Source organism: Parasteatoda tepidariorum, chromosome X2 (genome assembly GCF_043381705.1).
Source record: "Parasteatoda tepidariorum isolate YZ-2023 chromosome X2, CAS_Ptep_4.0, whole genome shotgun sequence".
Taxonomy (NCBI): Eukaryota; Metazoa; Arthropoda; class Arachnida; order Araneae; family Theridiidae; genus Parasteatoda; species Parasteatoda tepidariorum.
Window position 1 is genome coordinate 43,412,451 of NC_092215.1, and position 14,534 is coordinate 43,426,984.

At 29.0% G+C, this 14,534-nt stretch overlaps 1 protein-coding gene across 10 annotated transcripts in view; it reads left to right on the top strand.

Annotated features, from left to right (window-relative positions):
* LOC107446023 (Sil1 nucleotide exchange factor) overlaps positions 1 to 14,534 on the top strand; it is a 39,100-nt gene that overhangs the window by 18,596 nt on the left and 5,970 nt on the right. For all 10 annotated transcript variants that reach the window (XM_016060556.3, XM_071188176.1, XM_071188175.1 and 7 more), the window contains 2 exons: positions 4,291 to 4,552; positions 5,746 to 5,795. In XM_016060556.3, the coding sequence (XP_015916042.2) occupies positions 4,291 to 4,552; positions 5,746 to 5,795 (312 nt within the window). The remainder of the gene's footprint in view (positions 1 to 4,290; positions 4,553 to 5,745; positions 5,796 to 14,534) is intronic.

The window sequence follows — 14,534 nt, forward strand, 5'->3', positions numbered from 1 at the left end:
AAATTGATAAGAAAATTAAAGAAATTTTCAATGGGGAAGAAGCATTGAGAGAAGTCATTTCAACTTGAGGGGTCTCATAACCTGTGTGGTCCAGATGAAAAGATCAAAAGATGCCGATGTCAGAATTATTTCAGGAGTGCAGTACCATTTTCTCTCCTTTCTTTACAAAGATAAGGCAAGGTGACAGGAGAAAGATTGATTTTTCGGTGGTGAAATAGCTTAACAATATTTTTAGTTATGGATAAGGCAAAAAGTTTTATTTACATGCTTTAAAAATGGTGAAAAGTTGAATTTTTTTAGCTTGCAATTTATTTAGAAAAAGTAGTGTCCGGTTTGTAGAGATAAAAAACAACGTTTCAGGATCAAAATGACTGTCCGCGTCTGGTTATGGGAGTGTCCGCTTTGCGGAGAATGTACGTAATGGTTTATTCATAGAAGATTCCCGGGGAATTAAAAATATGTCCGTATTGAGAGGCGTCCGTTTTGCAGGAGTGTCCATAACAGGAGGTTTCATTGTATTTGCTTAGATTGACCGGCATTAACCTTAAACAAGCAGATGGTTTACTACATTCTGAGAGGGAAGAGCTCGGATTATTATCTGTATTTTTGATTGTCTTCATATGTGTTCCTTATTAAATGCGTTTGTGTACATTTGGGATTTGTTTTATTCCTCTTGACCCACTATGAAATATCAGGCAGATGTTTATTCATTTACATATTGAGATAATTTTGAACTGGCCGCACGCAACAGTGCCCACTTTCAAACTAATTAAATTTATTTAAATTTAATAAGGTTATATTAAAAATTGTTTGTCTGGTTGTTTGTGTCGTACTCTGTGCATAACTTAATAAAAATGAATTTAACTACGGAATTGGCACTTTTCCAAGAATCTCCAAATTTCCAATTTATTTGTTTTATATTTCATTTAACATTTTTACTGGATGCTTCTCAATTATGTTATCCTTTTTACCTACTAACAGCTTTCGTTATCTCATTACTTTATCTTTTTCATCCTCAATATGAAGGTCAACAATCATGCCAAACTTACTTTATCATATTCTAGAAAAGTAAAGTAAATAAGCCACATTTCTTGCAGATTTAAATAATAAAATTAGTTTCAGTTCAGTTCATACAGTTTCATTCATATTGCTATTTTGTATTTTTTTAGAACTTGTTTTTCTAGTCTAAACTTGTGAATGTTTTTGATTTTTTACCTTTTATGTTCTATTTCCCCCCCTCTTTTTTTATTTATTTTTATTTAGGAGAGTTTCTATACTGTTTTTCTTCTCATTTAATAAAATATTACTATTACTTTTATTCGTAAAATATTACTATTAATATTTTTGATGGAATAAGGGTTTGATGAACCATCCATAAACTGTTTTTCAACAATCCACAAAAAAAAAAAAAAAAAAAAACACAATCGTATNAAAAAAAAAAAAAAAAAAAACACTGAAAATTTCAGACATCTGAAATAGAAATGGTCCTAGATATATAAGTTAATTGGTTCTCTACTGTATTTATTACTTTTAAACTTTATTTTTAGATAACAGATCTCAGAATTAATATGTATATCTTAATTTTCCCATGTTACTATCCCTTGAACTATTTCAGTTTTCAATCAGCAACATAAAACACTCCTGTAAACTTCATTGATATAAATTGCATTTAGGCATGCACGCATTAGTTTTATTAAAATATTTAAAGTTTTCAATTCCAACTTAATTATGAAATATGTAAATTTTATCAAATTATTTTGTTAACTATTTAAAGGAAATATTGACATTTTTCTGTATGTTTTTCTTGAGCTGAATTAAATATTTTCTTACTTTTCAAAACATTGTAATATCAAGTATTTTCTTGCATGCTGTATGGTTTTTGTTAACTATTATTAGGGCTGCAAGTTTGTCGCGGGAAAAAATACCCCAAATTCGCGGAAAAATCGCGGGAAATTTTGAAAATTACTCAAATTCTAAACATAAGAATTTTTTTATAAATGATGCAAAAGACAGAAATTGCGCAAATAATAAAAAAGGCTTAAAAATACGCAACAAAAGTATTTCTTTGAACTTCAAGCAATATTAATATTTTTTTTTAAATAACCGAATTTTGGTACAAAGTATTGTACATTGTCAGATTATTCTCCTTTATCCTTCGTCTTTCATAACTTAANTAAAAAAGGCTTAAAAATACGCAACAAAAGTATTTCTTTGAACTTCGAGCAATATTAATATTTTTATTTAAATAACCGAATTTTGGTACAAAGTATTGTACATTGTCAGATTATTCTCCTTTATCCTTCGTCTTTCATCACTTAATAAATTTTTATACTTAGAAAACGATCTTTCTGCGTCAACGCTGTTTTTAGGCACCGACAAACTTCTAATTGTCACTTTTACCAATTTTGGAGCGTTTGATCTTTGATTTCCAAAACTCGATCAATTTTCCTTCACCAACGCAGTGTTGCCAGATTGGGCTACAAGTAGCGGATTGGGCTACTTTTAAAAGTCCCCGCTACTGAAAATTGAATTTTCGCTACTTGCTACTTTTTGGGCTACTTATTATTTTTCGAACGCTACAAATCTTAAATATGCGCTACTTTTTTTCCTTACTGAAATATATATATATTTTTAAATTTTTTCCCTTCCCATTATAAAATGATGCTGAAAGTTTGCAGCTTCCTTACCATTTTTAAAAAGGACATTTTTGTTGTTGTTGTTGAGAACGTTCTCGCTTCAGTTTTGGATTCTTGATATGCTTTACTGATGGAGTCTATAATCTTTCCATGTTTATGTTTCAAATCGTAGACTCGGGAAATCGCAAAGATATATATGGAAAAATGCACGGAGAGTATGATGGGGAAAATGTTTTTTAACTCCAACTATTATTAATCGTTTATCTTCTGGAGAAAAAAAATCACGTTACTCGCTTTGAAACTCAGAAAAATTAAATCCAAAGTCATTTTACCTGATGAATGAAAATAGTTGTTGTGAATGACAATGAGTTTCCAAAAAATATCGTACTGTTAAATGCTTTTTAGTGAATTCATTTCACTTTTGTAAATCACGATCTATTCACAGTTGCACGAAAAATAGGAAAATTTTTATATCTCTCTAGAGCAGGGATGGGCAAACTACGGCCCGCGGGCCAACTNAACATCTTTCAAAAAAGAACAAAAAATCCTAAAATCTTATGAGGAAAAAAATTTTTTTTTTCAGAAATGGCGGGAAAATGTATCGAATTTCGTTCTGGTTTTTCGGTTTTCCGGTTTTCTGATTTCCGGATAACGGGTTCTGTACTGTAGTTACAAGTCCCTACTAACTACTAGTCCCCCACTTCATATAAGAAACTGATCCATATTTAAGAAATCACAAGAAGCCGCCTAGGAAAAATTAACTAAATATGTAAAAAGGCAGTAGAAATTTCATTGCCCAGTGCAATAGCATGTATAACAATTTTTCTGTCAAAGATTTGATTTATAACATTTTCCTTCTTTTGTGATTCCAATTTCTTTTGTACTCTTACAGACTTCAGGAAGGTAATTACCCTCCCTAAGTGTTAGAAAGACCACCTTAGTTGACAAGATTGTGATTATCTCTTATCTCTAAACTATTTTCATGTCATTTTGCTATTGATTCACTCCCCTAAATATCTAATAAATTTTACATGTTCAATTTAAGGTTTAGGAAAATAAAAAATTCTGTTTAATAAAAATAATAAATAAAAAATGAAAATAAATAAATAAATTTTAAGCAATTTTTGCGCAAGTCAAGACATATTGAGAAATTTGCAGATTTTAGGAAAAATGACAATTTTGCGGAAATTCGCGCCGCGACAAACCTGCAGCCCTAACTATTATACAAAAATTCTAGTTTAAAAATAAGATATTCCTATCACTTATTTGCCCTGCCTTTTATATAATGTTTTTCTCATTTATGTTACTATTGTCAGTGGTTTCGGCCAGGGATGTGAGCAAAATATACTGGTACAAAATTTTGCTTTATATTTCTGTTTAAGTTTTAAATATATTTTTAATAATATATAGTACATGACCTAATCATTTATTCTTACTGAATAGTAATTTTGAAAACATTTTCATGAAAGTTGAGTACTTAAAAAAAATTTATTGGTTTAAAAAGTTGACAGATTAAATAAATATTTAAAAATTTTAAGCATATTATCATCATCATAATAGTTTTTAATTTATGATTTGATATTCATCTTAAAAACCTATCTGTTTATTTATTTCATCAGTGATATATCTTAATTTAAATTTTTTTTTCTTCTAGAAATCAAGAAGTACAGATATATGCAACTAAAACTGACCTATTAAAGTTTATAAATGACACTTTGACTTCACTTGTTTCATATCAGACAAGTAGTGTTTTACTTACTCTATCTACCTTTGTTCGTAATTGTCCTGAAGCTTTAAGCTCTTTCATAGAAAAACAGGGAATTCAAACATTGAGCCTTTTGCTCAACAATTCTTGGACAATTCGAAAGGTTCAAATGAGAATTGTTGATGTGCTGAGAGATATGACAGCTGAGATTGTGAGTATTAAGTATAGTAATATTCTGTCAAAAGAAATATTTCATGTTTTATAGTGTTATTGTATTAAATAAAATTTTATTAAAAATATGCAGCTTATAAAAAAATATCATTTTTGAAATGGCCTGAAATTACACATGCTAATACTTTTAAGTGTAAAAGATGGTGTGTGTGAAATTTTGACCTTTTATATTCAATATAAATAAATTAGAGATAAAAGCAAATTAAAACAATAGCCTACAGCAAAAAACAGATTCTTATGATTTAAGTCAGTGGCATGCTTTAAGTCTTAGTGCCCATGGGCAAAACATTGAAGTATTTTATCAGAGCTGATAAAAATCATGTTTTGTTTTAAAAAAATATGTATTAAACATAGGATTTTTTAAAAAATTTCAGGTCAGATTTTTTTTAAAAATTCTTTTCGTGTATAATGATTGAAACTCTAATAAAATGCATAAATACCTAATATAATTTAACAATATTATTTAAAAATAATACTGCTACTAAAATTTTTAATTTCTTAATACCACGAATAATGAAAAAATTAATATTAAAGTACTTCAAACTAATTACTGAATAAATGAAGTCAGTTTCAATTCTGTAAATGAACTTTGAAGCAATGTAAATGAACATGCAGTAGCAATGATTACAGGAACAATAAGAAAAATTCTTAAATCATTTGCAGAATGTGGCATAGAAACAGTAAAGTTGCTTTTGTTCAGTCAGGTTGTTTTACTATAGTATTCATTGTCCTTGAAACTAGAAACCTTGATTCATTGACAGTAATTAAATAGCAAGCAGGATGAGTGAAGATTAACTGGCAATATCTTCTTCATAACCCCAAGTGAAAAGGTCTATTATTATGCTTACTCATGCCACAGTAGTTAGCTATTAGATCACTAAACTTTTCTTCTGAGAAAGAGTTATGTTTTATTATGTTGCTCTGTGGTAAAATGTTTAATAAAAAAATGTTTAATGCCAAATGCTGTCGAATTTTGAAAACTGTAATAAGGACACTTTAAATAGGTGTAAAATGCAATTATGTATTTATTTATTTGTTACCATTTATTTTCATTTCAAAATTTACACTCAAAGTAGAACTAGCAATATTTATTGCTAATATGTATACTATGGTTTTTCATTATTTGAATAACTTAATTTATTTGACTTATATAGAGCATTTTAATTTTTATAGTATGATGATAATCCTGATACTGTTTCTTCTCTTCTGTTAAGAATAAAGAAGTAAGTTTTCTTTAAATTTTTATTTGTTTTGTTTCATAATTTTTATCATGCTTTGAAGTTTCTTAATTATCTGTTAAAACGAATTACAAATGTTGACAAAATTGAAAAAGAGAACTAGATATGATCTCTTATCATCAACTGTTAGTCAAATTATAAATATTTTGGCTCTATATGATAGAAAATTTTAAACTCTGCTTTAAAATTGAAGTTTGGGTTTTCTGATGAATGTGACTTATTTGACAATAAAAAGCAAAAATGACTCACATATAAGGAGAAAAGTAATATCATATTGTTTATTTGGGTTACTTGGGATTTTACCGTGAACATTTTTACACTGAGTCTGATTCAAATATAGCCTATATTTGTGATGGCTATTTTGATTCAGAATCCTTCTAAATAAAAAGTGATTTTTTTTTCTCTTATTTTAAATGGAGAATGTAAAGTTAATATCCCCCCCTCCCAAAAAAAGAATTTTTTTTTTGTCTCTTGGAGATATTGTTATTGACCTAAATGCAATAAAATATTCCTTCAGTTATCTGATAATTTTTAGAGACTTGATCCTGATTTGCCTATCATTTCATTACCTTTATATTCAGGGCCATTTATTTACATGTAATTATTCTTATAATTTTACATTATATTTTATAATTCTTCTCCTTTAGTAACATACTACAACCTGTATTTTTCTCTAAAATGTTGCTTTTACAATAGCTTTAGGAACAGGTTGTTGTTATAACTTTTATTGTTTTTGTTACAACTATAGTACTATTTACAGCAAAATTTCCAAGAAAAATATTATTTTGCCCTTTTAACAGCAACTGTGTTTCTAACACTCATGTCATAAGATAGTTAAATATTCTTCTCCAAGCATAAAAATTTACTCTCAAGTAAAAGATATTGTTACAAATTTAAATGTGAATAATTTTGTAAATATTCTTTTGTTGTTAGACTAAATATTGCAGATAGACCTTAAATAAAAAGTTTAAGTGAAAAATTCTGTATTAAGTCCTTAAAGACTTCAAAAATAAGTCTTAAGGACTTTTTATTAATCTTCAATCCACACACACCACTGTGCTCGGTACAATATTCTTTGAAATTTTAAAAGTCAAATAATAATTTGAAACATTCCAAGGCAATTCTAGTTTCTTTCGATTTACCTGCATACTGCTATTTATTGCGGATATAATACCTTCAAAACTAAAATAGTTTATCTTGTATATCTACTGAAACATGCCCTATGCTTTTAGAAAATATATGTAGTATAGTGGCCTTCTTGGCTGAACTTAACCACTGAAAATACATACAGTTTAAACCACTTGCAATTTATAATTGTTTAACTTGTGAGAAAAATTTAGAAAGTCAAAGTGAAAGCCATTATTGTGATAATATACAATGAAATGCTAACTTTCATACTGCATGTACTGTATTTTTACTTTTCAAGAAAGCTTTGTAAAATAACTGGGAGAGTTTTTTACAACTTACAAAACTATGAGTGTTACTCAAAAATTTATTTATATTTTTTAGTAAAAAATAATTTTTTTTAAGTCTATAATATTTATTTATGGCTGCTTATTTCTTTTCTATTAAAAACTAAATTAGTTAAAAAAAATTTAATAAATTAGTATGCTATTCATTAAAAATAATTTTTTGTGTTAACATAAAGGGAATTTACAAAAATTTCAAGCTTAACTCAACTGTTATTACAGTTTTCTGTCTGTTTATTGAATACTGATATTCTTTATCATTATTAATGTCAGAGCATTTTAGAAAATAAAATTTTAAAATTATTTTTTCAATTGCACTTATTACTGTAGCCCGAAAAATAATTTCAATGTAAGTAAACTCTTCTTAGAGACAGTAAGAAATACTCTTTAAAATTCCAATCTAAAGCTATTTCTTTCCTAATATTACATTTATCTACATGAAAATATATTAAGAGAAATAAGGAAATATAGAAAAATACATTAATTCATATGAAGTATATTATCATTAAAATTAAAAAGAAATGCTAAAAATAAAATAACTTAAAAAAGTTTGAAAAGAAGGAAAATTATATTTGCATTTGACTTTATGTTTTCATACATAAATTTTAATGTTCTTCAAAATATCATATCGTTAAAATTGCAAGAAACTGTAATTGCCTTGGATTGTTTTACAATTTGATTTTAAAAATTTTAAAGAACATCTTTGGCAAGGCCAGATTAACCATTAAGGAAACTTAGCCCGTACGTAGGGCACCAGAGGATGGGTGGCACCATAAAGCCTAACTTAATGTTCCCAATACATAATTTTTTTTCGAAACATTGTTTATAAAATTAGTATTTTGAGCTTCCATTTTAGGAGTAGTGTTTTAATAATTTATCTATGCATTCTTAATAATTTTTCTAATTATTCTAGATAACAGCATTTCTAAATAAGAATTTTTTCATAAAAAAAAAACGGAAGATGTTTTGTATAAAAAATTCTTGTTCTTGCAATGAAATTAGGTAGTGAATTTCTATGTGACAAAATCTCTATCTACTTATCCATTACAATGATTCTATAGCATACTGCTATGATATATGTTTTCAGAATATTTTCCGTAGTTGTAACAAAGTTAATACTTTAGCAATTAGATTTTTTTTATGTAAAAAAATTTAATTAAAAAAAATGTGTAAAAAATTTTGATGTAATTATTTAATAATGTAAAAAATTTGATTTTTGATGTAAAAAAACTGTTATGCATGTTTTCAGTTGTGGTGCATGTTTTTGTTTTTATGTGCCGCACAGTTTTCTACAAATATTTGCCTATACTATATTATTAATTAATATTCTTATTGCAACTGGAAAAAGTAATCAGCAAATTACGTAAAGGTTGTGTTGGCACCTATTTATTTCAAAATTTTACGTTAAATAATTTTTTATTCATTAAAGGAAGAAAAAGAAGCTGTGAAGAACCATTTTTCAAAATTTTTTTGTGGTGGAAAGGTAAAATTTGCACAAATATGACCACACACTTTGTATCAATTATGATTTTTTATGTCTATCTATCTATCTACCTATCTACCTACCTACCTACCTACCTACCTACCTACCTACACACCTACACCTACACACACACATAAATATATATATTGAATATTGAAATTAGATTTTAAGACTTAAAATATATACCATGTAATATGAATACAAACTAGTTTTTTGATGAGAAAAAAGAATTACAATTTCCTTAGGGTCTTGTATAAATACAAATGTTATATAAGTTGAACACAAAAGATGTGTAAATTCACAATGTGAACTGGATGTTCTTCGACGGTAAAAAATATGTTAGAAAGAGTACCCATTAAAACTGATTTAATTTTAAAATCAAATGAAAGAAACAAGTAACAATAAAATCAAATGTTCAATCAATTGAGTTTGGTTTAGTGCAAGTAAACTATATTTTGTACATCTGATAACGAACTTTGTTAAAATTATAATTAGGAAATAAGAAAAGCACTAAAAATTTCAAATTAAAAATTAATGACAAATTTACGAAAGATATTTTTATTAATTGAATTTAAGAATATGTTTATTAACTAACAAAGAAAAATCCATAATGATAATGATTAAAGTTTGAGCTGATCAAAATTATGAATACACTTTAATATATACAGTGTAAAGTTGCATATCCGGAATCGGTGGGACTTCCAGACGTCCGTGTGATAGATTTTTCCGTATAATAGGCCCCCAAGGTAAACAGAGCTTAAAATGATCTAATAAATGATCTGAATCTAACAAGGGAAACTAGGGAAGTGTGACTTGCCAATTTTGAAATAAACTAGTGGAATGTATGTCTTATGAGGAATAATTTTAGGGGGCAACATTCGTTTCGGCCCATAGAAGGTCCTGTGAGAGATAAAAAAAATAATTCAATATATAGAAAAATCAGTATTTTATTTCTTCAATGCAGACTATTAGTTATTGTAATTGTCTCATGCTCCAGTTAATTAAGTATTAATTAATTAATTATTTATTAATTATGTATTGATTTGCATTTACATACTCCAATTAATTTGGAAATTTTTTTTAAAAAAAGATAATAAAATTTGATGTCAATTTTTTTTTTAGAAATTATGCTAACAGGTTTTTCTGAAAAACTACAGATATATAAAATTTTCATAATGCATACATCCCACTAGTTTATTTCAAAATTGGCAAGTCACACTTCCCTAGTTTCCCTTAAGAAGCAAAAAATAAATAAACATTATTTTTAAGGGGAATAATGTTATAGTATTAGAATATCTAATCAATCAAGTACAAAACATGCATTAGAAAAAAAATATTATTGCTGAAAATATAGAAAACGAAAAAATTTGACTGTTATAAAAATATTAATTCGCCGTTTTGAACTAGAACGATTCAAGCAGAAAGGGGAAATTCACTTCATTCTGGAACAAAGCTTAAAATGATCTAAATCTAAGAAGCAAAAAATAAATAAACATTATTTTTAAGGGGAATAATGTTTTAGTATTTGATTATCCAATCAATCAAATATGAAGTATTAGAAAGAAAAAAAATTATTGCTTAAAATATAGAAAACGAAAAAAATTTACAGTAATGGAAATAATAATCTGCCATTTTTAACTGGAATGATTCAAGCAAGAAAGGGAAATTCTGGTCATTCGTTAAGGTGGGTAGGTAGAGGAGAAAAATTCATTTCCTCCTTATTTGTGAAAGGAAATAAGTGTAAAGAGGAGATCATTCAAGTTGAGGGTGAGGAAGGGACAAACTATTGTTTTCTATCCAATCATTGGCTATTAATCGAGCATAAAGGCGGGGCACGCTGATGGAGTTCTCTTTATTTTTTCTTGTATGACTGAAGGAATCTGCTAAGGAAAGAATGTTACCCCCTTTCTTCCCCCGCCTCCTAAATATTACATGGTCAGGGGAGGAAGGAATGTTTCTCAAGGATATGTATCCTTTTAGACCTATTCAAATGTTCCATTTTGACTCTCCCTCCACCTTAACACTTGCAGCCTTTACCCTTTTCTTTCAATAAAAAGGTTCCAGGAAATGCCTCTTTTACTAGCCAGCTGCATAGGAAAGGAGGGGGGAGGGGACTCAATTGTGGTCTTTTGAAAACAAATCTCCCTCTTTTCCTGCATTCCAGAGTAGGAGTGTCACTAATAGTCACTCAATGGTCTTGGTAGATCTTCTCTTCCCCTTTATGATTTATGGGTTCAATGCATAAATCAGGGGTTCAGTGCAAGCTCAAAGAGAAAAAGCATCAAAAGACCTTTTCTTTCTTTCTTTTTTTAAGGAAATGGGAAGATGAAGAGATGTTTGTTTAGTTTGATTGCTAAAAAGTGTCCGGGAAATCGATCCTTCCGTAAAAGGGACGTCCAGATATGGGATGTTACACTGTATATTAAAATATAAATATATTTTGTTAAAAAAGACATATTTTAGGGAATAGAGTTTATTAATATTAATTCTGTATAAATATATATGTGTATATATATATATTCATNGAGTTAGTTTATATTGTTGTACATAGATGGCATCACAAATGCTGACATAGATGGCAGCAGTGTTGCATTAATATAACCTCTTATCTATAATGAAATATTTAGTCCAGTTTCAGCCTTTACCCAGGTATGTTGATTTATTTGTTGTGATTTCCATGCTTAAATTATTGGGTTAAGTCTTTAGGTTATGGGCCCAGAATGCTCCAAGAAATTTATAGCTAACATTTATTAAGTTTAATATATTTGTTTTTAAATTCTTAGCTAAATTTTAGAATAAAAGATAGATAAAATATGGTAGCAGTGTTAATGCATGGTTAGGCTTAAATGCTTAACACTTAAATAAATGCTGTTTCTTCTTTTTCAAACTTTGTAACTAGTTTAATTTAACTATGTTTTAATAGAAAATTTATTTTATAGTTATATTTTTTGATAGTTTAATTTAAAGTTAACAAAGAAAAATAATCATGCCAGGGGGAGAAGGTTCTTTTAGCCATAAGAAATTAACTGGGAAGGCAAATTATGCTGATTGGAAGTTTGCCATGAGAATGCACTTAATTAAAAGAGATTTATGGGATTATGTTGAAGGGAAAAAGGAAGATGCAGCTTTAGATGCCAAAGCTTTGTCATACATAGTTGAAGGGGTTAGTGAAACAATTTTTAATGATTTGAGGGACTTATCTAGTGGCAAAGAAGCCTGGGAAGTATTATCAAAAACTTATGATGATAAAGGAATAACTAGAAAAGTGTCTGTAATTAAAGATATGGTTAACACTAAGTATTCAGATTGTAAAGAAGTGGGACTACCTTCATAAAGTAATTTCAGTATATCAGCAATTAGAATCAACAGGAGTTAAAGCAGATGAGGAATTAATAGCTGGAATAATTTTAGCTAGCTTCCCTGATAGATTTGAACCCCTTATTATGGATTTGAAAAATTGTGGGGAAGAGATAACTGTTGATAACGTTAAAACTAGATTAACGGCTGAGGATGATGAACCTAATTCTGATGGGAATTTAAATCAAGCTTTTCCTAATGAGAAGTTTAAAGGCAGGAATAAGTTTAAGGGGAAATGCTTCAAGTCTAATTTGTTTGGGCATAAAAATATAGATTGTCAAAGACCCCCACACCAGAAAAATGGGTATGATAAATTTAACAAAAAGAGTAATGTAAGGCCTACTTCTAGTAAGACTCCTATGAAGGAAGAAGCTTATGTAATAGATATCATGTCACAAATTCTAATCCAAATCCTAATGTTTGGTACGTGGATTCTTGTGCTTCGTTCCATATGACCCCATATAAATAATTGATAACAGATTACCAAACTGCAAGTAATAGTCAAATTAAAGCATGCAGCTCTGTTATAGAAGTTGAGGGGGAAGGGAGATGCCAGATTTGCAAATGCCAAACTTAGATCCTATTTGCTTTGCCGATGCTTTAGTGGCAAGAAATGAACTTCTTTCTGAACCTAATACTATTGATGAGGCACTCAATGGTAGTAATGCCTGACATTGGAGGGAATCTTTATGTGAAACAATAGCGGGCAACATTAAAAAACAAAACTTGGGACATAGTAAATAAGCCTAAAATTAAAAACATTGTTGATTGCAAATGGGTATTCAAAATAAAACAATGTTAATGGAGATATTGAAAGGTACAAAACCCGTTTAGTAGCTAAGAGTTTCTCCCAGATCAAAGGAATAGATTATACAGAAACATTTTCCCCAGTAGTTCGTTATGTAACATTAAGAGTTTTGTTGGCTTATGCAGTTCTTTATGATTGGGAAATCGATCAAATGGATGCTGTTATGGCTTTTGTTCAAGGGACACTAAATGAAGAAATATACAGAAAAATTCCAGATGGATTTAGTGAATATTGCGAACAAAATTTAATTGGGAAAATTCTTAACTTAATAAAGCTCTAGATGGCTTAAAGCAAAGTGGCAGGCTTTGGTATCTGACATTAGAAGAAGGCTTAATTGAAATGGGATTTAGACAAAGTTCTTTTGATAGTTGTATGTATATTAAACTAAATGAGAGTAAAGAACTTGCAATTGTAGCTATTTATGCAGATGACTTATTAATTTTTAGCAAGTCAGTAAGGCTTAAAAATTTAGTGAAGAAGCAGCTAAGTAAAAGATTTGAAATGAAATATTTAAATTATTGTTTAGGGATTAAAATAGAGCGTAATGGATCAGAAGGGTCCATTAACCTAAATCAAGCCCAATCTGACAATGAAGGTGGTTCTAATAAGGCACAATCAGATGATGAACGTTCTAATAAAGAACAATCAGATGAAGAAGCAAAGGCTTCAGGCTCTGACAGAGAAGACGTGTGCCACGAGATGACAGTGAAACTGATGATGAAGGAGAAGAAGAAGGTGGTAAACGACGAAGACGTAAGAAAGATAGAGAATCCAAGCAAAAGAAACAGAGAAAAGATGGACTTACTGCCAAGCAGAGGAGCAGAATCATTTCTAAAGCAACTATTTCATCAAGTCAGGAGTCTGACAGTGGAAAAGAAAAGTCTAAAAGAAGAAAAGGAGCAAGTGATGGCAGTCAGAGTGATGAAGACAGGCCAACCAAGAACAGAAATTTTTTTTCTGTTAGTGAACCTAAAAAGAGGAGAGTTGTATCGGACAATAGTCAAAGTGAAGAAGAAAAACCATTAGTCATTTTCATTTACAATAATGGAGCCATAAGTTTGACTAAAAATAGTCAATTTCACGGACGAACAAAGCACATAGATGTACAGCATCATTTTGTACGTGAGGCCGTGAAACTTGGTCATGTTACAATACAAGGTGTAGAAATGTCTCAAATGATTGCGAACTATTTAACAAAAACTGTTAATAGAACTAAGCATGAATATTGTGGAAAATCAATGGGACTAAAATGATTTATTTTTATTTTTTCTGCACATTTGTGATTTTTCTTTTAGTATTCCCAAAAATGTAAACTAAAGTGGGAGTGTTGAATGAGTTAGTTTATATTGTTGTACATGTTGTCATCAAAAATGCTGACATAGATGGCAGCAGTGTTGTCATTAATATAACCCCTTATCTATAATGAAATATTTAGTCCAGTTTCAGCCTTTACCCAGGCATGTTGATTTATTTCTTGTGACCTCCATGCTTAAATTATTGGGTTAAGTCTTTAATATATACAGTGAACTCTAACTTATGCACCGGTGTAAGGGACCAACAGAAAAAAGCGCAAAAGTGAAAAACTTCAAAATTCTAAAATACAACGT